Below are 25,890 nucleotides of genomic sequence, written 5' to 3' on the forward strand. Positions count from 1 at the left end.
TTCCTCTGTGACTCAAATGTTAATTTAGTGCTGTTTGTCTGGGTACTACCTAAAACAATCCCATTTACTACCAGCTGTATTCACATTACATCCTGGGAAATGTGATTTCAAGGAAACATCTTCCTCCTCCCTTCTCCTGCTTTCATTCCACTGAACCATTCATTAAAGAGATATTTAGAAAGTGTCTACGCCAGGCCCTGTTCTATACTGACAGGTCATACTCAGAATACCTTGTTGCACCTTCCCCTAAACATCACTGTGTTATCAATTACTGGTATAATGAACATTGGTTGCTGAGACTGTAACAATTCTACTAATGGCTGAGAGCTCATTGTAGATTCACCTTGATCCTTGTCATCATCTTCTTCATTGTACATTGTTGTTATTTGTGCAGAAAAAGTTTGCAGAGCTGCAATGATGGATGACTGCATCTGTGCCTCCCTAAGTTATGGAAGAAAGTGGTTGGTATGCATGGAGCCATAAGCATACAGACTGATTGGAAATCTTGAGTTTTTAGATCTACGCAGAAAATGAAAAAAAAAAAAAAAAAAGGGCAAAGTTCACTTTATCAATCCAGGTACCACATCATCAAATGATAAAAGTCAATTTGAAACCATCAAAATTCAAAATACTTAAAAAGTTGTATAGAGAAACGGGTAAAGCCTCCAAAAAATTTTTCCTCCCATTTCCCAAAATAATCTTTATCCAAACACTTTAAAAAATAAGATATAATAAAAGATAATTCATATGCTTAGTTTCCAACTTTCCCTAGTAATTTCCATATTTCTCAGAGACACAGTAATGAGGCACCACAGGTCCAGCTCCAAAATGGAGATTAAAATACTTATTTTAATAAAATATTTAATTGCCTCAATGCCATCTAGTTATTTTACTCATTTTTTCTTTTTTTCAAACTGTGGGTCATACTGTATATCCCAACTTGAAAACTTGTACTTTCAAATTTATCTTGTATCACACTTTTTGCTGACACTGCTAATAAACATTTTCAGAAAAGGGCTATTACTACTTGTAAGTTTTCACGTTAGTGACATAACAAACTAAACAAAAAAAGAACTCACACTGTATACTACTGGTGTGAAAGAGTTAAGAAAATGAAAAAAGCTGGGCTTCCCTGGTGGCTCAGTGGTTGAGAATCTGCCTGCCAATGCAGGGGACACGGGTTCGAGCCCTGGTCTGGGAAGATCCCACATGCCGCGGAGCAACTGGGCCCGTGAGCCACAATTACTGAGCCTGCGCGTCTGGAGCCTGTGCTCCGCAACAAGAGAGACCGCGATGGTGAGAGGCCCGCGCACCGCGATGAAGAGTGGTCCCCACTTGCCGCAACTAGAGAAAGCCCTCGCACAGAAACGAAGACCCAACACAGCCAAAAATAAATAAATAAATAAATTAATTAAAAAAAAAAAAAAAAAAAATGAAAAAAGCATCCCTGATAATATTATGTGGCAATTAAAATGAATGAGTTAAGCTTATATGTGATCTGGAAGGCTGCACATGATGTACTATTAAGCGCAAAAATCAGGTTGCAGTATGATGTGTTATAAGGATGATAATATTAGAAAAGATCCATACCCAAATGGGCATATATTTATTTATTTATTTATTTATTTATTAACCTTAATTTTAAAAAATTGAAGTATAGTTGATTTACAATGTTGTGTTCATTTCTGCTGCACAGTAAAGTGACTCAGTCATACATATATATACATTCTCTTTTTTAAATATTCTTTTCCATTATGGTTTATCATAGGATTTTTTTTTTCTTTTTAAAATCTTTATTGGAGAATAATTGTTTTACAATGGTGTGTTAGTTTCTGCTGTATAACAAAGTGAATCAGCTATATATATATACAATTATCTGGATTTCTCCTCCCACTTGCGTCTCCTTCCCACTCTCCCTATCTCACCCCTCTAGGTGGACACAAAGCACCGAGCTGATCTCCCTGTGCCATGTGGCTGCTGCCCACTAGCTATTTTACATTTGTGAGTATATATAAGCCCATGCCACTCTCCCACTTTGTCCCAGCTTACCCTTCACTCTCCCATGTCCTCAAGTCCATTCTCTACATCTGTGTCTTTATTCCTGTCTTCCCCTAGGTTTTTCAGAACCCCCCCCTTTTTTTTAGATTTCATATATGTGTTAGCGTACGGTATTTATTTTCTCTTTCTGACTTACTTCACTCTGTATGACAGTCTCTAGGTCCACCCACCACACTGCAAATAACTCAATTTCATTTCTTTTTATGGCTGAGTAATATTCCATTGTATATATGTGTCACATCTTCTTTATCCACTCATCTGTTGATGGACACTTAGGTTGCTTCCATGTGCTGGCTATTGTATATAGTGATGCAATGAACATTGTGGTACATGACTCTTCTTGAATTATGGTTTTCTCAGGGTTTATACCCAGTAGTGGGATTGCTGGGTCATATGGTAGTTCTATTTTTAGTTTTTAAAGGAACCTCCATACAGCTCTCCATCGTGGCTGTATGAATTTACATTCCCATGAACAGTGCAAGAGGGTTCCCATTTCTCCACACCCTCTCCAGCATTTACTGTTCGTAGATTTTTTGATGATGGCCATTCTGATTGGTGTGAGGTGATACCTCATTATAGTTTTGATTTGCGTGTCTCTAATGATTAGTGATGTTGAGCGTCCTTTCATGTGTTTGTTGGCAATCTGTATATCTTCTTTGGAGAAATGTCTATTTAAGTCTTCTATTTTTGGATTGGGTTGTTTTTTTGATATTGAGCTGCATGAGCTGCGTGTATATTTTGGAGATTAACCCTTTGTCAGTTGCTTTGTTTGCAAATATTTTTTCCCATTCTGAGGATTGTCTTTTCGTCTTTTTTATGGTTTTATTTGCTGTGCTAAACCTTTCAAGTTTCATTACGTTCCATTTAATATTATTTTTATTTCCATTTCTCTAGGACGTGGGTCAAAAAGGATCTTGCTGTGATTTATGTCATAGAGTGTTCTGCCTATGTTTTCCTCTAAGAGTTTTTTAGTATCTGGCCTTACATTTATGACTTTGATCCATTTTGAGTTTATATTTATGTATGGTGTTAGGAAGTGTTCTAATTTCATTCTTTTACATGTAGCTGTCCAGTTTTCCCAGCACCACTTACTGAAGAGGCTGTCTTTTCTCCATTGTATATGCTTGCCTCCTTTATCGAAGATAAGGTGACCATATGTGTGTGGGTTTATCTCTGGGCTTTCTATCCTGTTCCATTGATCTTTCTTGTTTTTGTGCCAGTACCAAACTGTCTTGATTACTGTAGCTTTGTAATATAGTCTGAAGTCAGGGAGCCTGTTTCCTCCAGCTCCGTTTTTGTAGATAGCCTATATACGGGTCTTTTTGTATCCTTTCAGCCAGTCTATGTCTTTTGTTTGGGGCATTTAATTCATTTACATTTAAGGTAGTTATTGATATGTATGTTCCTATAACCATTTTCTTAATTGTTTTGGGTTTGTTATTGTAGGTCTTTTCCTTCTTTGTGTTTCCTGCCTAGAGAAGTTCCTTTAGCATTTGTTGTAAAGCTGGTTCGGTGGTGCTGAATTCTCTTAGCTTTTTTTTGTCTGTAAGGGTGTTAATTTCTCTGTTGAATCTGAGTGAGATCCTTGCTGGGTAGAGTAATCTTGGGTGTAGGTTTTTCCCTTTCATCACTTTAAATATGTCCTGCCACTCCCTTCTGGCTTGCAGAGTTTCTGCTGAAAGATAAACTGTTAGTCTTATGGAGATTCTCTTGTATGTTATTTGTTGCTTTTCCCTTGCTGCTTTTAAAATTTGTCCTTTTTAATTTTTGATAGTTTGATTATTATGTGTCTTGGAGTGTTTCTCCTTGGATTTATCCTGTATGGGACTCACTGTGCTTCCTGGACTTGATTGACTATTTCCTTTCCCACATTAGGGAAGTTTTCAACTATAATCTCTTCAAATATTTTCTCAATCCCTTTTTTAATCTTTTTCTTCTTCTGGGATCCCTATAATTCGGATGTTAGTGTGTCTAATATTGTCCCAGAGGTCTCTGAGACTGTCCTTAATTCTTTTTATTCTTTTTTTATTCTGCTCTGCGGTAGTTATTTCCACTATTTTATCTTCCAGGTCACTTGTCTGTTCTTCTGCCTCAGTTATTCTGCTATTGATTCCTTCTAGAGAATTTTTAATTTTATTTTTGTTCATCAGTGTTTGTTTGCTCTTTAGTTCTTCTAGGTCCTTGTTAAACGTTTCTTGTATTTTCTCCATTCTATTTCCAAGATTTTGGATCACCTTTACTATCATTATTCTGAATTCTTTTTCAAGTAGGCTGCCCGTTTCCTCTTCAGTTGTTTGGTGTGTTTTTACCTTGCTCCTTCATCTGCTGTGTATTTCTCTGTCTTCTCATTTTGCTTAACTTACTGTGTTTGGGGCCTCCTTTTCACAGGCTGCAGGTTCGTAGTTTCCATTGCTTTTGTTTCTTCTCCCAGTGGCTAAGGTTGGTTCAGTGGGTTGTGTAGGCTCCCTGGTGGAGAGGACTAGTGCCTGTGTTCTAGTGGATGAGACTGGATCTTGTCTTTGGTGGGCAGGACTGCGTCCAGTGGTGTGTTTTGGGATGTCTGTGAACTATGATTTTAGGCAGCCTCTCTGCTAATGGGTGCTTGTGTTCTTGTCTTGCTAGTTGTTTGGCATAGGGTGTGCAGCACTGTAGCTTGCTGGTTGTTGAGTCGAGCTGGGTCTTAGCATTGCGATGGAGATCTCTGTGAGAGCTTTCACCATTTCATATGACGTGGGGCTGGGAGGCCTCTGGTGGACCAATGTCCTGAACTCGGCTCTCCCAGCTCAGAGGCTCAGGCCTGACACCCGGCCAGAGGACCAAGACCCTGTCAGCCACTTGACTCAGAAGAAAAGGGAGAATAAAAAAGAAAGAAAGAAAGAAAGAAAGAAAATAAAGTAAAATAAAATAATTAGAAAAAATTAAAAAACAATTTTTTTAAATAAAAAAAAAAGTACTAAAAAAAGGGACAAGCAAACCAAAAGCAAATCCACCGATGCTAAAAGCCTAAAAACTATCCGAAAAAAAGAAACAAAACAAAAAAACCAAAAAAATGGACAGACAGAACTCTAGGACAAATGGTAAAAGTAAAGGTATACAGACAAAATCATACAAAGAAGCATACACATACACACTCACAAAAAGAGAAAAAGGAAAAAATACATATAAAAAAAAAAGAAGAGAGCAGCCAAATCAATAAACAAATCTACCAATGATAATAAGCTCTAACTACTAAACTAAAATAAACATAAAACCAGAAACAAATTAGATGCAGAAAGCAAACACCACATCTACAGTTGCTCCCAAAGTCCACCGCCACAATTTTGGGATGATTTGTTGTCTGTTGAGGTATTCCACAGATGCAGGGCACATCAAGTTGATTGTGGAGATTTAATCCACTGCTCCTGAGGCTGCTGGGACAGATTTCCTTTTCTCTTCTTTGCACAGCTCCTGAGGTTCAGCTTTGGATTTGGCCCCGCCTCTGCGTGTAGGTCACCTGAGGGTGTCTGTTCCCTGCCCAGATAGGGCGGGGTTAAAGGAGCAGCTGATTAGGGGGCTCTGGCTCACTCAGGCCGGGAGGGAGGGATGGGTACGGAATGCGGGGCGAGCCTGTCAGGTTGCAACAGCCTGAGGCGCGCTGTGTGTTCTCCTGGGTAAGTTGTCCCTGGATCACGGGACCCTGTCAGTGGCGGGCTGCATAGGCTCCGGGAGAGGAGGTGTGGATGGTGACCTCTGCTTGCACACAGGCTTCTTGGTGGCTGCAGCAGCAACCTTAGTGTCTCATGCCCGCCTTTGGTGTCCACACTGGTAGCTGTGGTTCATGCCTGTCTCTGGAGCTCGTTTAGACGGTGCTCTGAATCCCCTCTCCTCGCACACCCTGAAACAATGGTCTCTTGCCTCTTAGGCAGGTCCAGACTTTTTCCCGGACTCCCTCCCAGATAGTTGTGGATCACTAGCCCCCTTCAGGCTGTGTTCACACAAGCAACCCCAGTCTTCTCCCTGGGATCTGACCTCCAAAGCCTGAGCCTCAGCTCCCAGCCCCCACCTGCCCCAGCGGGTGAGCAGACAAGCCTCTCTGGCTGGTGAGTGCTGGTAGGCACTGATCCTCTGTGTGGGAATATCTCCACTTTGCCCTCGGACCCCTGCTGCTGTGCTCTCTTCCATGGCCCTGAAGCTTCCCCACTGCCCACCCCCCATCTCCGCCAGTGAAGGGGCTTCCTAGTGTGTGGAAACTTTTCCTCCTTCACAGCTCCCTCTCAGAGGGGCAGGTCCCCTCCCTATTCTTTTGTATCTGTTTTTCCTTTTTCCCTACCCAGGTACGTGGGGAGTTTCTTGCCTTTTGGGAAGTCTGAGGTCTTCCGCCAGTGTTCAGTAGGTGTTCTGCAGGAGTTGTTCCACATGTAGATGTATTTTTGATGTATTTGTGGGGAGGAAGGTGATCTCCACGTCTTACTCCTCCACCATCTTGAAGGTCCCCCCCGGGCATATACTTTAAATATGAGCAGGAAGAAAGGGATAGAATGATACACATCATGCTGTTAACTTTGGTTGTTACCTTGGTTGTTAGTTGAGGCTAGAAATAGAAGTAGAAACACATGTTGAAGGATTTTTTCTTTATACACTTTGTATTGCTTATCTTTGAAACAATTTTCTAAAGAACTCAATAAATAACATTTAAAAGTTTCTTTGATTTAAGTCTTCAGAAAGTCAAGCATCTTAAACAATAAATAATCCACAAAGAAAGTATATGTGAAAATGGTTTCCATGAGAAACACATGAAACCTGAAGACACTGTTTTGTACAATAAAAATATAATTATTACATTGAAAAAATAGCTTCAATTAACCAGAGATAAAAAGAATTGAACTATGCAGCAAAAATCAAACTTTCTACTGTATTAATTTTAAAAATACTATAATGTCTTGGAAGGAGACTAATATTTATCTGAAGAAGAAATTTCATTAAAGTTTCTAATATTCATATGAATCTCATAAAAACAACATTATCAAGGCAAAAGAAATATAAAATACCCTTTTATGCACTGACTTTTCTTCTTGAAAGAGAGTTACTTATAGGCTTTTATTGTGAAATAAATTTAAAGATGGAGATTGAGAAACCACAAGTATTTCTGGGTAAGGCTGAAGACCCATTTGCTTGTTATCTTTCAATTTTTGTACTATAACTTTGGCAAATTCTTCTCCTTGGATGTCACTAGTATCCAATAATTGTCTGACTTTTGAGGTCCTTGTAGGTTTGGTACTAATGAGTTCATAGTCCTCCTTCATGATCAAATCCCTGGATAGGAGGGCATCTAGAGATTGGTTAAGGCAGGCTTCAGTCATTTGGTTCACAATATCTTCCCTTTTACTCTGGATCCACTGTTGGGTTATACCAGGCTGAAATCGCTCTGTAGAAAAGCAAGGGATGACAAGTAAGAAGGTGGGGACAGATATATAGCTATGAGTAAAATTAGATGAAAAACAAAATAATAAGGCATAAAACCTAACTTTACTATGATTGTGCTCATATGGAACACCAGTATTTTGAGGGATGCTATTTATTTTCAAGAAACATTCAGATATTTGGGTTATCTCTTCCCTTTCCCTCCAAGAAAAAGCACTGCATTTTTATACACTATAAATCATGGGGGCAAATGTCACTTTTTCTCAGGTTTTTTTTTAAACATAAAGAATACTTGCATATTTGATAAACAAAAAATATATTTACCTTTAGTAACATATTAAGTCACACCTCCTCTTAGCACTCCCTCCCTAGATAGATGTTCATGGAATACCACTTTGGCCTATTATTACATATCAACACTCATGTCTTCGGGGATTGGAAGTGCTTTCCTACTTATGGTATGTATATATCATACTAAAGAAATAAAGACAAATAAAACATCGTATAGCAGATCTACTGAACATATGGTTGTGAGATAAATGGCATCATTTACAAAGTGTCTCATAGTACATATTTACCTGAATTTCCCTCAGCTGAGAGTGGATTTATTATTGCTAAAGAGCATGGAGCAGCCCTGTGATCACAGAATGTTGCTCTTTGAGCCACAGAAATGTTACTGTCACAACTGTGATTTACTGGACATTGACGCATCACAGAAAAGTCTTGAGTTTTTCCTATAAAACACAACATTTTCATTAAGGGTAGAATATTCCTTAGCTACTCCTATTAGCTAAAATATGAACATCCGGGTCATAGAGAGGGTAGTATTCAGTGTCTCTTAATTTTTCATTGCATAAGCTGGTTCATAAACCTAATTCCACAAGTAAATATTTTTTGGAACAAAAAGGTTTATGCTTAATGTTTTTACCATATTTCTGTCTTATGTAAATTATAAATCATAGAATTTTACTTCTTCGTGTGGTACCATATTTTTTCTTCTGTGTCATCTTCCTCCTTCTGCACTTCAAATGTGTCCTCTAAATTTACATATGATGTGTCTTTTTACACTCTCCTTTGGTAAACTTATTCAACCTCAGGGCCTCAATTGTCACCTCCCTTCCCAAATCCATGTAATTAAATTTTCTGTCTTCAGTGAACCTTACATTTTCAACAGCTCAAATTAAAAAAGAAAAAAAATTAAAAACTTAATTATTCATCTTAACTTTAAAACCTGTTTCAACTCCTATTTCTGTTAATAGCACCAATGTTCTTCCAGCTAGACTTGTTCAGCTTTATCTTGTTTTCTCTCTTCCTTCCTGCAAGTGAAAAGTGTGTCCTCTGTAACATCTCTCACACTATTCTCTCCTTCACACTCTGGAGCAGGTCTCATAATCTCTCATCTGTAGTACGATAATAGACCAATAGTCTCCTAACTGGTCTCCCCACCTTGAATCTCCTTTTCCCTTCCAAAATATCCTACATATTCCAGCCAGGATAAATATTCCTAAAGCAAAAAATTTTATCATGTCACACCCTTGCTCAAAAATTTGCAGTAATTGCTCCCTACCCAAGCAAAAGAGCCTGAATGGCTTAGCATAGCATTAGAATTCATCATGATATGACTCCACCCTCCTGATCTTTTATCACCTTTCATTCACCCTCTTCACCAGCTAAACCCAACTACTACTCACTGTTCTCTGTTTTCTTGCTTCTTTGCCTCTATGCTGTTCCTTTTGCCTGGAATGCCCATCCTTTATAACTATAGGTCCAACCTTCAGCCAGAAATAATTTCTTCATGATGATAACATGGTGTAGTAGTGACATGAAAATATTTATCAAAAAGACCTGGCTTCGAATCTTGGATTTGCCAGCTACTAACTATGTGATCCAGAAGTCTTGATCTTAAGAATCTGTAAAATGAGGAATATCTCCCTCACAAGGTTGTTGTGACAGTACTTTGTAAAAAATGTTACTCTTCCACTATACTACCATAGTTCTATATCCCTATATCTTTTACAATACATTGCTCTTTGTCTAATATTATGGTGACTTAGAAACATTTCTCCTGTTTCTTATAAGAGAGTTTTAAAAATATCTTTCTGTAGTGTCTAACATAATGCTTTTAATACTTAAATAATTTGTTTAACATCCCACTACTATTTTCACATCTTTAGACTGTCACTTTTAAAAATTGAGTTATAAATGCAAATGAAAGACATGTTCCATACAAACCAAGACTGCTTGCAAGAATACGATCTTGAAAGAAAACTGAAAACTTGCAAGTAATACTGACTGAAAAATTTACATACTAGATAAAAAATCATTGTCTTGAGGAGCTGACAGGGACCTTGAAGTTCCAGGAGAAACACTAGTTTTATGGAGCTGAGAGGATCCACATGATTCCTAAAATAAATAGAAGATAAATGACTTAGGTTAATGAAAAATCATTTTAAAAGTTATACAGCTTTAATTTCTAAACAGTTCCTGCTTTTGGCTTATTATAAACAAAGAATCAAAACTAATACAAATTACACTTTACAAAATTAAACACATATGTGAAGTAACAAAAAAAGTGAACTTGATTTCTTTATCAGGTCAATTGGATGGGTGGGGCAATAGTTAAATATATTAGAAATCATTATTTTTTCAATAGTTTGTACATAATCTCAGAGACTCTGTCCAGCTCATGAGAAATTTGAGATCTGCAACTCTGATTACCTACTGATTTAGAGCACATGCCTATTCTCAATGCCTCAGGTTCCTTCAACATGGAGGAGTGGGAATCCATGGAAAAAGTAATATAGAAGTTGGATCCAATCCTAGCTCTGTCATGGAATTACTACCTAAGCTTTGACAAGGCATTTAAATAATTTGGCTCTCAGGTTCTTTTTCTGTGTATTTATCTAAAAATGAGCATGTATGGGCTCAAAGATCCAGTGATGAGATAGTGAATATAAAGGTGATTCAAAGACTACATACTGTGTTTTAAGATTCATTTTGAAGGTATTATTACTTTTCTGAATCTGTAAAGAGAACATATCTTATATATTCTTAAAAGAAATCATTAATATGAAATAATTCTGAATGAATGCTACTAAAGAAATCCTTCTTTTTGGATAGCCACACAAATGACATTTTCTTTCTATTAATCATTGTAAGAGGTTAAGAACAAGGCAGGTATTATAGCTTTTTTACATTTGAATAAGAAGGTATAAATATAGTGGCAGAACTGTACCAATGATTTGTCTATGTACTACCCTGGAACACCATCCATTACATAAAACAAGGACAGGGACAGAAGTCAATGCCCAAGAAAGAAAGGACTGTGATTTGATGAGATGAACAATGAACTAAGAATCAGAAGAGCTGGATTTCAAATTGGAGATTCCCATTCTAAAATCCTAAAACCTCCCTGGACTTTAGCTTCCCATCTATAAAAGACTGAGATAGACTAAATGATTTCTCATATTCTGCTCACATTTTGAGTTTAATCAACATAATTATTTTTACCTCCTGTGGACCATAATTTACAGGTATGTTCGGAGATAACTCCATTTTCTTCTTGTCACATAAGTGAATGGTACTTGAAGCACTCTGTAATAAGAATGAATATATGTACTTGAATTAGAGATAATTAGAAAATTATATGAGTAAAATACAATCTACTTAACATATTTTGTATGTTTATACAAAATCAATAGAAAGAAAATCTCAATCAGTTGAGAATATAATATCTAACTTAAAGGTAGAGATAGTGTAGAATAGGGGAAATAACTTTAGAGACACAGTCTTTGAATCCTGCCTCATATTAACTGGTAACCTTGAGCAAATTCATCCTTTAAAATGGAATAATATCTACATGCAGGATCATTCTAGAGATTGAGATAATGAATATAAAGTATCTGGTTCAAACTAGGTACTTAATATATTTCAATTTGTGTGTGTATCTATCTATCCATAATTATTAAGCATTTACTATAATTTAGGCACCATGATTCTAAGTACTATTATTATTTTCATTTTATAGATAAGAAATTGAGGGCTGGACTAATTAAAGGAGGCAGAGTGCCCTAATGGAACAATGGGGGCCAATGAGATCTGGTTTAGATCCCAGGATACCTGTTTGACTTTGGGCATGAGACTTAAACTTAGTTTACTTATCTGTAAACTGGAGATGAGAATACATATTTTGCAGGATCACTGTAAGAAGGATTATAATACATGCAGAGGCCCTAAGATTACTTTGTAAGCATTCAATAAATGGTAGCTATTAAACAGATGATTTATTTAAACACTATGCCTTTGTACTAAAATTGTTTAGTGATTCACTCCTGTCTCTTTAAGCCAGACTTGGATTAGCTGCCATCACTATTGAGTGATTTAAAAACAAAACCATTAGTCTGCTTTTCTTCCCCAAACCAACATAACGTCAAATGTTCTACAGAACTTTAGAAATTGGTGGGATCCACACCCAGCCCTTCATTATTCATACTCAACAACTGTCTGCTCCATAACATGTCTAAGAAGTTTTAGGAGAAAAAAACTACTATTCATCTATGTATATAATCTATGGGGCATAGTACTTTACACACAGCAGTCCAGTGAACATTTGTTAAATACATTTTTATATGAACCTTTAAAATTCATCTTTGGATCCATTTCTGTTATATAAATTTCTTCTGTTCTTTTAAATTTATTAAAATATTTCTTGTTATACAGTATCATTAATTACTAACATCACTTTTCATAACCAATCAGTTAATGATAATTCAAATTATTTATGAACTAGTGAGTCAGTCCCTAGAAAGAAATAAAATGACATATCAAAGAAAAACTTTTTTTGATTCAGTTTTTACTGCTCAAGACATAAGAGATACTATCTGTGAAAACATGAATTATAGGAGCCAGTTCAAAGAACTGAAAAAAATGTAGGAAACTCAAACAAAACAAGTCACCCTAAACTGTGATCTTTGTTTTCAGAAATTTCTTTATGAAAAATCTTATTATCTTAATAAATTTGTATTCTACCCTTGGCCCTGCCATTAGTTAGCTGTGTAGAGTGTTATGTGACTTACTTCCCTATACCTCAGTTATCTCATCTATAAAATGGAGATGATATTCTTTCCCTAACAGTTTTACAGAATTAACACAAGGATTTAAAAAAAAAAGAAAAAAATAACAACAACTCTGAGTGAAAACAATACAGCAACTTTAAAACAGTGACCAAAGAAAGTAATGCTATTAAATGATACTCAAGTATTTAAAAATATACACGAAATTACTTTATTTAAGAAGCAAAATTTCTCCCCCATATTAACAGTTTTAAATATAGATCCTAGTATTTAAGTTGGTTGGGGACAAAAAAAGGAACTGAATTGGTTCTCTTCCAGTTCAGTTTCTTAGAACCAAGAAAACAGACGCTTCTATCCACCTTTGCTTGGCAGAAGAGGAGAAAGTTGTGAAGAGAGAAAAGGGAACTGAAAAGACAAAGCAAAAATAAATGTTAACAGAAGTTTGTATCTACTAAGAAGTGGAGAGATTGGAATGTTCTGGAAAAGACTACCTACTCAGAAGCGGAGAAGTCAATGAAAACTTATCAAAGGATTAAAGCAGAGTTCCTCCTCAGTTCCTTAAAAAACTCAGGCACTAATATTGCCACCATCAATTTTAAGTTTGGTTAAGGGCAGTTGTTTCCTTTATGCACTTCCCTTTTAAACCAAAGATTATGTTAACAGATACAGCAAACTGCAAGAGGCAAGCAATGTCATTTAGTGATAAATCAATTGTAGATTATGCCTGTTCACAACCTAAGAGATTGGCTAATAACTGATGGTTTTTATTATCATATCTCAAATGCAACTTAATGAAACCCAGAAAGTGTTAAACTAGGCTAACTTTGTCCCTAAAGGACTGTAGTTGCTTTCTAAACAATTTTTGATAGCAGCAAGAAAACCTTGCAGTAATGGGTTCCTTCAATTGTTTTTCTGATCTACAAGAGCAGAATGAGTAAATAAGACAATTGTTCTAGGTAATTCATATCAACTGCTACTTTGGTCTATGCAACATGGAGTGTTTGAGTGGGAAAACAAAAAGATATAAACAAGCCATAGAAAATACACATTTGGGCCTCAATTATTAATAAAAATTCTACAGCTTAACTTGGCAATAAAGTGCAATAACCCAGACATCTTTTACTCTCTATATATCAAAACTTCAGAGAAATAAACATAGATTTAAAACAACAACAACTGTAGTAATTTAGGGCATTAACTGTATACAACTGGCACTCATTACACATTTTAAATTTACATTTGCTATATGAGAGGTCTGAAAATCCCTTGAAATCTGGAGGTGGCTGTTTGAATGAAATGGAAAAGTTCTTTGGTGACAGATTCAAGACAGCATTCATACTCTCTGATAACTACTGCCCCAGTACTGTAGCTTGTATCTGTGGAAGGTATGTAGAAAAAAACTAAATTAAACTAAACTAAAACTCTCCATGATTTAACATTCTAATTTCCGGTATTACATTTAACAATTTACCTTTGTTTTCTTTAGTTGAAGAACAGCTTCAAGAAAAGTTATCTCTTCAAATGTTTTCAGAACTGGTTCAAGTTCTATTAAACATTCTAAATAAGATAAATAAAATGAGTTCAGGAAAAAAAAAATGAGTTCAGGTTGCTTATAACCATTAAAATGAAAAACATAAACGCTAATATTTAACTGATAAGGCCCTAAGTAAATTTTTCCCCAAACTGATGACATTCAACTGTCTTAAGAGTGTTTAGTACAGGCATAAAGATAGACATATCTAAAGATAGATCAATGGAACATAATTGAGAGTCTAAAGCTCTTACAAGTATGGGCAATTGTTTTTTGACAAAGTTGCTAAGGCAACTCAATGAGGAAAGGATAGTCTTCTCGACATATGGTACTAGGACAGTTGGATATCCACACAAAAACAGAAAAATTTAGATTCTTACCTCACAACATACATAGAATTAACTTGAAATGGACTATGCACCTAAATGTAAATATAGGTGAAAATCTTCATGACCTTGAGTTTGGCAAATAATCCTTAGATATGGCATCAGAAACAGGATCCATAAAAATTTTTTGATAATGGGACTTCAAAAAAAGTGAAACCTTTGGCATTTAAAAAGATGCTATTTAGAAAAACAAAAAGACAAGCCCCAGACTAGGAGAACACTTTTACCTATCATGTATCTGCTAAAGAACTTATATCTAGAATATAAAAAGAACTCTAACAACTTAAGACAAACAACCCAATTTAAAAATGGGTAAAAGATTGAATTTCACCAAAGGAGACACACAAATAGCTAAAAAGCACATGAAAATATGCTTAAACACCATTAGTCATTAGGAGATGCAAATTAACACTACAGTGAGGCATCACTCCATACCCACTAAAATAGGTATAATTAAAAAGACAGAAAATAACAAGTATTGACAATGATGTAGAGAACAGAAAACCTCACACATTGCTGGTGGGAATGTATCATGATGCAGCCACTCTGGAAAACAGTTTGGCAGTTTCTTAAAAATGAAAGATAAATTTACCATACAACCAAGCAATTCCACTCAGGCAGTTACCTGAGAGAAATGAAAACATATATGTTCACACACAGACTTGCACATGAACAGTCATAGCAGCATGATTCATAATAGCCAACGAGTAGAAACAATCATAATTACCACTATTACTACAATAATATATGGACCTGTTGCTTAAGGGAGAGGCCAGGGCTCTGGATATAAAACTGAGCATCACTAACATATAGATGGTATAAAAGCCATGGTCTGGTCTGGATCATCTAGGGGGAAAGTACAGATGGCAAACAGTAAAGGACCCATATTAGAGCTCTGAGGCATTCCAACAGTTAGAAACTGAGCAGAGGAAGAAAAAAAGAGATAGAGGAAGAGAGGATAATAGGGAGTATGGTCTCTTGTGTCTTGGAAGCTATCAGAGGGAAAGTTTCAAGGAGGGAAGAGTCAGCCATATCTAATCTGCTGAGAGGCCAAGTAAGATAAGCAGTATTTTCCAAAATTGCCATCTTTGGTAACTTGAACAAATGCAGCTTTAGTGGAGATATGAAAACAGAAGACTGATGCAAGTTTGTTAAAAATTGAATTAGAGATGAAGAAGTAGAGACAATAAGTATGGACAATTCCTACAAGGTGTTTAGATCTAAATGGGAGTAGAAAAATGAGGTGGTAGCTGAAGGATGATATGGGGTCAAGAATTTTTTTCCTATATAAAGATAGGATATAATAATAGCATAGATCTGTATGACAGATGAACGATCCAGTAGACAGGCAGAGATTGGCAATGCAAGAGCAGAGAGAGAATATAAGGAACAGAATGCTGAAGAGAGTAAGGGAATGGCATCCAGAGCGCAAGTAATACTGTTTACAATTGTATAAGAACACTTTTTTCCCACTGTAAAAGAGATAAAGCAGGAAAGACAGGTCAAGTACAACTAAGTTTATAGATCTGGTAGTGGAACTATGAGGGAGTGCTCTCTCATGGTTTCTACTTTCTCAATGCTCAAAAGAAATACAGAACATAGAGTGTAGGAGGTTTAAGAAGGGAAGATAAGGTACAATATGCATTACCCCTGTCTTCTCTTCCTAAGTTCAGAATCTATTAAGAAAGGCCACACAATAATGATAGATGATGATCAAAATATCACCTTTATTACTGATAAAGCTAATTGGAATATGTCCCTTTTTAGATCTGTAGCATATGGGCTTAGGAATACTTTGTCCCTTCAGTTGACAGTTTTACTCACTCAGCTACAGGCCTTACCTGCTTCCATATGGGGAAGCACAAAATATGCATTCTTTAGACAAGCTTACTTCTAAAAGGAGGAGAAAACTGAGAAGGGACTAGATAAGTGTGCTTTCTTTTTCTCTAAGACTAACAAATGAGGAGGAGTGCTGAGGGGCAGATAGGACCTAGAAATGTTCCTCCCATGCTTTCCTTCTGGGGATTGAAATGGAATTTCATCTTCACTTTGGAAACATGAAGTATGGGACTTAGGCATCTCCTACAGTAGTACAAGATGATCATCTAAGTCTGTAATTCTCAAACTTTTGGGTCTCAGAACTCTTCAAAATTATTAAGAGCTTTTGTATATGTTGATCATATCTATTGATATTTACTACATTAGATTAAAACAAAATTTTAACACATCAGAGTATATGAAAACACATTCCATTATCTGTTGGAGCAATGATATCATCAAACTTAATTTAGTCTCTGGAAAGATTTTTCCAGAGGATGAGAGTAAAAAGGGAAGATAATACCTTAATATTTATTATTTTGAAAAGTTTTGATTTTATGAACCCCTTATAAGTCTCAGGAACCAACCCCACCTCCAGAGGTCCCTGCACCACAACTTAAGAACAGGTGATCTATGAGAATGGAATAGTAGATGTATTTGAGAAACATAACAGAATTGCTAAGTAGTGTTTAGTGCCCAGTTTTAGCCATTAATTTAAAAAGAAAACAATGAATTCCATTTCTGGCCAAGATGAAGCAACAAGGACCAATTCACCCTCCTGCCTTAAACAACCATTAGCCAGATAAAATGCATGAAACAGTGGTTTTCAAGACACTAGATATCAGGCAACAAAGGACAGTGATCTCTAAGTGACAGGAAACAACGCAGGTCAGCCTTATGACAGCCTGACTACCCAAGCTTACTGCCTTGGGAGAATTTCCAGCTATACTACAGGGTAGGGAAGTAAGGCGGGGCCCAGTGGAAGCTCAGAGTTGAAGAGACAGGGCTGGGAGTTAGGGTAGACGGAGGCAGATAGAGTTTATAGGACAAAGCACCAAAGAGGAGAGGTACACAGAGAGAGAACTCCAGAGATCCGCAGAGTGTTCCTCTCAAATATTCAGCAGCACTGATCAATGCAGGATGTAGAAGTCAGTAAGCCAAAAGCCACTGTTCTGCAATGAACAATAGGGAAAAACCAGGAAGTTTGTAGAGAAGTACTGCCTAATGGCATGATCTTCAGAAGAGCTGGAGTCTTTAGGGAATGGAGAAGAAATTACAGTTTGGAAGTGGCACTGGGGACAAAGGAGATATATATTGGGATAGCCAAAAAGTTCGTTCAGGTTTTTGTAAGATCTTATAGAAGAACCCAAACAAACTTTTTGGCCAAGCCAATACACACATACATATATATACACATACATACACACACACACACCCTATTACATGGCTCTGGGAGATAAGAGATAAAATGTTAATCCATTATTAGAGCAACTTTTGATTTTTTTAAAATACAATGCTGATGAGCACTAGACATAAGTTTTGAATGGGAAATATATTTGTTTTTTTTTTTAGTTGGAAAGAAGATTCCCAGTCTACAGCTTGTCTTTTCATTTTCTATAGCATCTTTTGAAGTGTAAAATTTTTCAATTTTTTTGAAGTTCAATTATCAAAGAATTTTTTTAACAGATCTTGTTTCTGATGTCATATATAAGAGCTCTTTGCTTAACCCAAGATCATGAAGATTTTCTTCTATGTTTACATTTAGGTGATGATTCATTCTACCTCTGAAATAAATCTTAATTCTATCTGATTTTTCGATCTCCAGGATTGGTCTGGAAATTCTACTCTTGCCCTTCTCCAATCAATTTTATACATAGCAGCGAGTGATATCTCTCAAACTTAAATTTAATCATGTTATTTCCCTGAAAAACTCACTTTAATGGCTTTCCATTGTACTTGGAATAAATTTCTAACCTTTTTATGATGATAGTCAACAGCCTCTCCTTACCACTTCAAGCTCATCTCATAAAATAAAAACAACTTTGAATTAAAAAAAACTTTGAGCTTGTCATCTAACTTGTATAGTTGTTCAAGGAATATTTTATTTATAGCGTATTTGTTATTTTTGTAATTCAAAAGGTCCAGATTAAAACTGTACACTAACTTAAGAAAGACGGTCTTTCATCTGGATTTTGCGCCCATCCACTTTCTATTAGAGAGATCATAAGTGCTCGATGAGGTATATCAAATGGCAAACTTTCTTCATTAGTGTCAGGTCGATGTCCTTGTGACACACTATACATAATCTGCAAAGGATTGGTGACTTCTGTCAAAACAAATATATTTCATTCATTAGAAATATATTATGATTTAATATATTAAATACATTCTAAAGCCAACCAAATGAGCATGAGGGAATCTTAAAATCTTAGGAATAATTCATTACTTCCCTTTCTGTCAAAGGAATATTTATATCCCAGCTACTGCCAGACCTGCTGCCTCTCATGGGAGGAGTTTATATCTTCACCTCTTTAATTCTGGGCTTGGCCATGCGATTTGATTTGGCCAATGGAGTATGAAGAGAGTAGAGTAAAACAGAGCTCAGCAGAGCTGAGCAGAACCTAGCAGAGCCAAGAAGGGCCACAGCAACTAATAACCGAATGTGAATGAAAAATAAATGTTTAGTTTGTAAACTACTGAGATTTTGAGGTTGTTACACAGCAAACTGACCTAAATGAACCTCAAAGTAAAGAAAGAGACACTATTATCAGAAAACTTGAAAAGTATTCTTCAGTGTTTGCTGGTCTTTGGAAGAAGCACTAGTTAAATTTTCATACAAACGATTTTATAGTTGGAATGAATCTTAGAAATAAGAATTCAAAATTCTTACTTTGCAGATGAAAAAAAATGAGGACTTAAGAGATTCAGTGGCTTATAATAGAGTTAATTACTATCAGAACAAGAAGAATCTACATTTTTCTGATCCTTAATCCAGTACTTTCCAACATACAGTGGATTCACATTGATAAATTGTTATGTTTTTCTAGTGTGTTTTCCACAAAATGACTGTTAGGCAGATTTAAAATAAGTGGTCTTTATTCAGATAGTTCTGAGTATGACTTACCAATATGATGTCACCTAGAATAAGGAAGTCAAAGTACACTTACCTTCAAAAGGCTGTTTTCTAGATAAGACTTCCCATGTGATAACTGCATAGCTGTTTAAGATAAAAATATACATATAGTACTTTATAAACTATTCATGATAAACTAAAATGGTACTGATTTTAAAAGCTGACTGTGGAGATAAGATTTTTTAAAGTAATAATGTAGTGAAATGCTGCTTAAAGAATCACTATATAGAACCAAGATGATGAATATTCATATACAGTTTTGTTTTGAAAGGGAATTAATTCAATTTGAAAAATCAGGAAATTACTGTAATAAAAACTTGAAGTTATAGGCAAGGATAACTTGTGGATGATTCTTTAACACCTAGATAAGCTATGCCCTTTAATTACATGATTCTATTATTCACACAAAATAAAGAGCAATAAAAAAGGCTGTCTCATGTAGCCCTATTCTATTGACTCTTTTTCTGGTGTAAGTACTGTCTCTTTTGGTAGTGTTAAATGTTAATTGCACTGTTTCCCTCCCCCTATCAAGGTCACATATGATAAAAACCCTTGAATATTATAAATTGGTAGGACAATAAGATATGCTTTAATAATTTTTAAGGATGTAAAAGTAGCTTAAGGCAAGGCATCGGGACTTCCCTGGTGGCGCAGTGGTTAAGACTCCGTGCTCCCAATGCAGGGGGTCCGAGTTTGATCCCTGGTCAGAGAACCAGATCCCACATGCATTCTGCAACTAAGGAGCCCTCATGCTGCAACCAAGGAGCCCATGTGCCGCAACTAAGGAGCCCACTGCCACAACCAAATAAATAAGTAAATAAATATATTTTTTTAAAAAAAGCAAGGCATCTTTATTTTCATATTTTTAATTTTTTATTTTTTTTTGGCCGTACCACACAGCTTGTGGGATCTCAGTTCCCTGACCAGGGATTGAACATGGGCCACGGCAGTGAAAACTGAAATCCTAACCACTAGGCTACTAGGGAACTCCCAAAGCAAGGCATCTTTAATCTGAAAAACATTAACCACTGTCTCTAATTTATTTTCACCACACTTATGACAGAAGCATAAAAATCGTACTTTTAAAATGTAGCTTCAAAATTCTGATTGATTAATCTTGTTTTTTAGACAAGGTTAACTCTGAGCAAAAGTAACATGCTGTACCTATATATATCATGCTTGATAGTAGCCCTTGATTTTTGTCCAGGTTCATAGTTTTCAGGTGGCATATAGATAATTGTCCCTCCTTCTGGTGCAGATTTACTATTTCGTGATTGTGAGAGGGACATCATGCGCCATTTTGATAAACCAAAATCTGCAATCTGGAAGGGAAAAGAGTAATTGAATTTTTAAATTTTCTCTTTAAAAAAATTCAAGAATTGATTGTTTTTGTTTATATTTATTATATTTAAACATGAGACCAGAGTAAATGCTATATATATTAATATTTTATTTCTATAATAGTCTATTAGTTTCTTAACAAATTGGATTCCATAGTGCTGAACCCAACAACTCTAAAAGTAATATAAACTGACTTGAAGTTCAGCATAATATTACAAATTTTAAAAGAGACTAAGTTTTGAAAAATTAAACAGGAGTATTTTTGCCTTTTATTCTGAACGAGTATATACACTTCACTTTTTGTGACAAGTAGCTTTATATCATGTGCTTTCAAAATTTACCTATACCTCACAGAACTGCTAAACTACTCATATCTAATATGATTGTCACTGGGTATTGTTTACAACTCAGGTTTATATGTTCTTATTTATAATGTGCTAAAAATAGTTTCCTTAAATTTTGAAATAAGTAAAATTCCAATATAGTATAACTCATTATTATATGATTTATGCCTACCACTAAAAGAATACCTGTTGACAATAGTATAGTTAGCATATAAAACATATTTATGTCCATGACAAGGAGTGCCTAAAGCATTATCAGTGACAAACATTCTGTACTTTTGATATGTCCTTTACAGTTTTACTTCACTTGTAAATTTTGTGCAGATACTGTCAATACACAATATCTTATAACTAAGTATCTAAAACGTTCCAATGTTTTTTTTTTTTTAAAGGGAGACAAAAATATAAGAACAGAAACAATATTTAGTGAACAAAAGAGTATAGGAAAACTTTGAAGACATTTAATTTAAATCACTTAGACCTTTACACGGCACAATTTAGGAGTCAACAGAGTGGAATGAGCTCCATCCAGCACACCATTTGTGGTTCAATCATTTAACTCTTAAAATGTTTACTAGCTTTAAGAGAAGAAATAATTTATTTAGTGTTTAGATGAATTTGAGATTAAAAAAAAATTATGGCCCCACTCCAAAAAGGGAGGGGGTAGCCTATATGAATCTTTCATACATTATCATAATAAAAGGGTAAGTCTAAGAAAAAAAATTAGAAAAAACCAAGAGGAAACATGGTGCCGCTACATGAAGATAAGTTGGATTGATTTCTAAAGGCAATATAATATGTGTTCTGGAACATGGGTTCTAGAGCCTTGATTACTTAGATTTACATTCCATTTCTACCCCTTAATTAGCTGTGCAACCTTGGACAAGTTTTCTAATTTCTCTGTGCCTCAGATTACCCATCTTTAAACTGGGGATAATAACATAACACAGGGTTGTACTGAGAAAATTAAACTAGTTATTCTAAGTGAAGCACTCAGAACAGTATCTGACACATAGTAAATGATCCCTGTGTATTAGTATTATTAACGTTTTGTACATGGGAATAAACCTCTAAAGATTGCTCTTATTCATACAATACCAACAAGCACAGTACATAGTTTCAGGGTCTTTAATACACTTTGAGGTGGTATTAAGACTGGGGAACCGTATATCCTACTTCTACTTGCCACTACAAACTCTTATTCCTCCCACTCATTCTCTAAAAGCAAAAACAGTACTTCAGCTGCACATCTTCTAGGATAATAAGCATTACTATGAGAAGCAAAGTTTATTTCTGTGCCACAGTGAGAAATGTTAAAAAAAAAAATTGGGATGTGGTCCATCTTATACCTGACCCACAAATTGCAAACTACTGGGCTAAATACTGGTTTGAATACAGTGCTGGAGAAAATGTATTCTGAGCTTGCTTCCTTATGTGCTCCTTTTACTTCACCTAAGGTCTTCATCTATGTTTTCAAATCTCACCTAGAAAACTGAATCAGAATTCCCTTTATCAGCTAATTTAGTTTGGCTTTCACATGGAACCATATTTCTCCCCTTCTCTATTACAAACACCATATACCAAAGACACGATTCATTAAATCTGGATCTTCCAGAGAAGAAAAAAAAGTGAAGAATATGATGAGAGGAATACAAGTTCCATGATTTCTTGAGGGTCCTGATATCATTCAGCAACGAAGACAGAGAATAGGAACTTTTCTATTCTATACAAGATCTTAACATGCATTTCAAAGGTAAAGGTTCTTTTTAGTTAAAAAAGATGATAAAAGCAACAAGAATTTACTGTATTAGCACAGGAAACTATATTTAGTATCTCAAAATAACCTATAAAGGAAAATAATCTGAAAAATATATAAAACTGAATCACTTTGCTGTAAACCTGAAACTAACACAATATTGTAAATCAACTATACTTCAATTTAAAAAAAGATTAAAAAACTAGAGGAAATTAAAACATACTATTCATAAAAATCATCCATAATCTTATTACCTACCGGAATACCTATTTTCATTTACATAATACTATCCATGTCTGTAAAATTATAAAGTTATCAGTAAGAAGCTATGAGGAATAACTTCTAAGTATTCTGGTTTCCACACATGACGGACAGAACAGTTGAGAAATCAAACATGGTACATATAAATATTTATTTCAAATAAGCCTACCACAGGTTCATTTGTATTTAAGGTGCACTAATTGATACTGACCAGCAGATAAACAAATTGAATGTATTCTTTTTAAAGTAGAAAAGTCCTGGTTGATCTTAATTGGTAGTAAATGTTTTTCTTTTAGATACTATGTTTCTGGTTAGCATTCCAGTATAAAAATTTACTTCAAAAAACTGTAGCAAGGTGTGTTTCCATTTAATTTCATTAAGTATTTTAAAAGATTTTTTGCACTTCATCTAAAGGCCCTTCCAAGAAGATAGGTAGATCAGGTAACTGTTACTTTTTCATGAGTCACTGATAAACTTTGACTTTTTTTTTTTTTTAAACTTGAAGTATCCTTGACTCCCTTTCTTTCACTCCCCATCCATCAACAAGCCCTGTAGCCTTTTTTTTTTTAATTTTTATTAATTAATTAATTTATTTATTTATGGCTGTGTTGGGTCTTCGTTTCTGTGCGAGGGCTCCCTCTAGTTGCGGCAAGCGGGGGCCACTCTTCATCGCGGTGTGCGGGCCTCTCACTATCTCGGCCTCTCTTGTTGCGGAGCACAGGCTCCAGACGCGCAGGCTCAGTAATTGTGGCTTACGGGCCCAGCTGTTCTGCGGCATGTGGGATCTTCCCAAACCAGGGCTCGAACCCGTGTCCCCTGCATTGGCAGGCAGATTCTCAACCACTGCGCCACCAGGGAAGCCCCTAAACTTTGACTTTTAAGGAACATTTATAAAATAAAAAGTAGAGACACACAGGATGCATATAAAAGAGTGTCATAATTTATAAGAATGTATTAGAAAGGTCACAGTTTTGTATGTGCTAAAGCTAATAAAAGTTAAAAATACACACAAAGCCAAACTATTTTAAATTCTATTTATTTCAAAGAAAGACCATGGGTACCCTACTGATCAATGAAAAAGAGAAAGTAGGGATCATCATCACCTATTACTTTGCTTCTGTTTTCTCTATCAAGAATAGTTTCTGGACTGAGATGAAGAAAATAAAGTCCAAGGAGGTTGAAAAGTTTATAAAGTACAAATCTCAGGTCATTTTACATGTATTTCAGGTTTAGTTAGAATACTCGCAAATACCTCCATGGTGATGGAGGTATTACAGGATACGAGAAAAGCAAATGTCATTCTGATTTTTAAAAAGGGAAAATAGTATTGATTTTGCAAATCTATATATTGGCAGAGACTATCCTTAATCCCAGGTTTAAAAATTTAGAAAATTTAATGAAAGGGTTACTTTATGACTAATTGATAAAAGAGCCAGAAAGAACTAATGAAAAATTATATCAGCCCAGTGATCAATTTCAGACCTCATGTGACATATCCCAAGTACTTGGGGTATCTAGCACAACACTGTTGCTCCACAAACACTTAATAAAGGAATGACAGACTTCATTTCCTTTTTTGTCAGTAGTACTACTGTCAAAGAGTAAATGTTAAAACAGTTTGTATATTATAAAACATTCTGAGGTACTTTAATAATATCCTTGACTATTAAATTATCAGGCCTATTGGGTATATATAGAAGATCTGGAATTCATTCATTTGTTCATTCAACAACTACTTATTGAATGCTTCTATATGGCATATGCTAAGCAGGTGGCAGTGAATAAAACAGACTAAATTTTAGTCTTTGTGAAGCTTATTATATTATAATTGGGGGAGATGGTCAATAAACACATTAATAAAAAATGTTTTGTAAGATGGTGAAAAATACTATGGAGAAGCATTAATCAAGGTATGAGGATACAGAGGAACTAGGTGGGTTGTCAGGGAAAGCCACTCTGATAATGAGGAAGAAAAGGAAAGGGAGTAAGTCATGAGTATGTAACAAGGAAGAATAAATCTGACTCCATATTGGATCTGTTTCTTTTACTTTAACCTTTGTATTCTATTGCTTTTGCTACAAGTTAAGAATGTTGCCTATAGCCTGAAATATACAAGACAGCCCATTCTCAAGGCTCTGACCTTTAAGGGTATAACACTTTTCTATTCATACAGGGATAAAAAGTTACAGAACAGACAATTACATTTGTCTTGTTGGAGGTTTACAGGAACATCAAGACCTGACCTACATGGACTGCTGCAAGAACAAAAGATTCCAAGAAATTTGCAACAACCAACCACACCCTCTCCCCTTTTAGTATAAAAACAAAAGCCTCAATTCTAGCTTGGGTAAGGTGGTTCTTTGGGACACTAGTCCACCATCTTCTTGGTCTACCGGCTTTCTAAATAAAGCTGCTATTCCTTGCCCCAACACCTCGTCTGTTGATTTACTGGCCCTGTCCTGCAGTGAGCAGTATGAACTTGGACTTGGTAACAAGGACACCTGGGAAAGCAGTCAAGCAAGGACTTTTGTAATATTCTAATGGAAAAAAATGGAGAAATATGGGCTGTATAACAGCTCTTTTAGGAGTATTCCAAACAAAATGAATGCTTATTCTCCAAAAGTCCTAATTAATAAAAGGATTGATATTGACCTGAAGGGAGGTTTTCAGACCATGTTGTGTAGCTCTGATTTGAGCTCTGTACTGCTTAATAGTTAATCATGACTTGAAGATACAAAAAAGCAGCTAATTAAATTTGAAGATGACACAAAGCTGGAGGACAAAGTTAAA

General features: G+C 35.5%; 1 protein-coding gene across 4 annotated transcripts in view; it reads right to left on the reverse strand.

Annotated features, from left to right (window-relative positions):
* Positions 1 to 6,481: 6,481 nt before the first annotated feature.
* The window catches only part of RIPK2 (receptor interacting serine/threonine kinase 2), a 30,702-nt gene continuing 11,293 nt past the window's right edge, over positions 6,482 to 25,890 (reverse strand). For 2 of the 4 annotated variants that reach the window (XM_036830425.1, XM_036830424.1), the window contains 8 exons: positions 20,563 to 20,720; positions 19,433 to 19,482; positions 18,430 to 18,591; positions 14,002 to 14,087; positions 10,969 to 11,052; positions 9,768 to 9,861; positions 8,037 to 8,192; positions 6,673 to 7,462 (listed from right to left, as the gene is read on the reverse strand). In XM_036830425.1, the coding sequence (XP_036686320.1) occupies positions 7,125 to 7,462; positions 8,037 to 8,192; positions 9,768 to 9,861; positions 10,969 to 11,052; positions 14,002 to 14,087; positions 18,430 to 18,591; positions 19,433 to 19,482; positions 20,563 to 20,720 (1,128 nt within the window). In that variant the 3' untranslated portion in view covers positions 6,673 to 7,124. Of the gene's footprint in view, positions 6,629 to 6,654; positions 7,463 to 8,036; positions 8,193 to 9,767; positions 9,862 to 10,968; positions 11,053 to 14,001; positions 14,088 to 18,429; positions 18,592 to 19,432; positions 19,483 to 20,562; positions 20,721 to 25,890 lie in introns of those variants that run through there. The other 2 variants (XM_036830423.1, XM_036830422.1) reach the window with 2 other exon arrangements.

Source organism: Balaenoptera musculus, chromosome 17, assembly GCF_009873245.2.
Source record: "Balaenoptera musculus isolate JJ_BM4_2016_0621 chromosome 17, mBalMus1.pri.v3, whole genome shotgun sequence".
Lineage (NCBI taxonomy): Eukaryota > Metazoa > Chordata > Mammalia > Artiodactyla > Balaenopteridae > Balaenoptera > Balaenoptera musculus.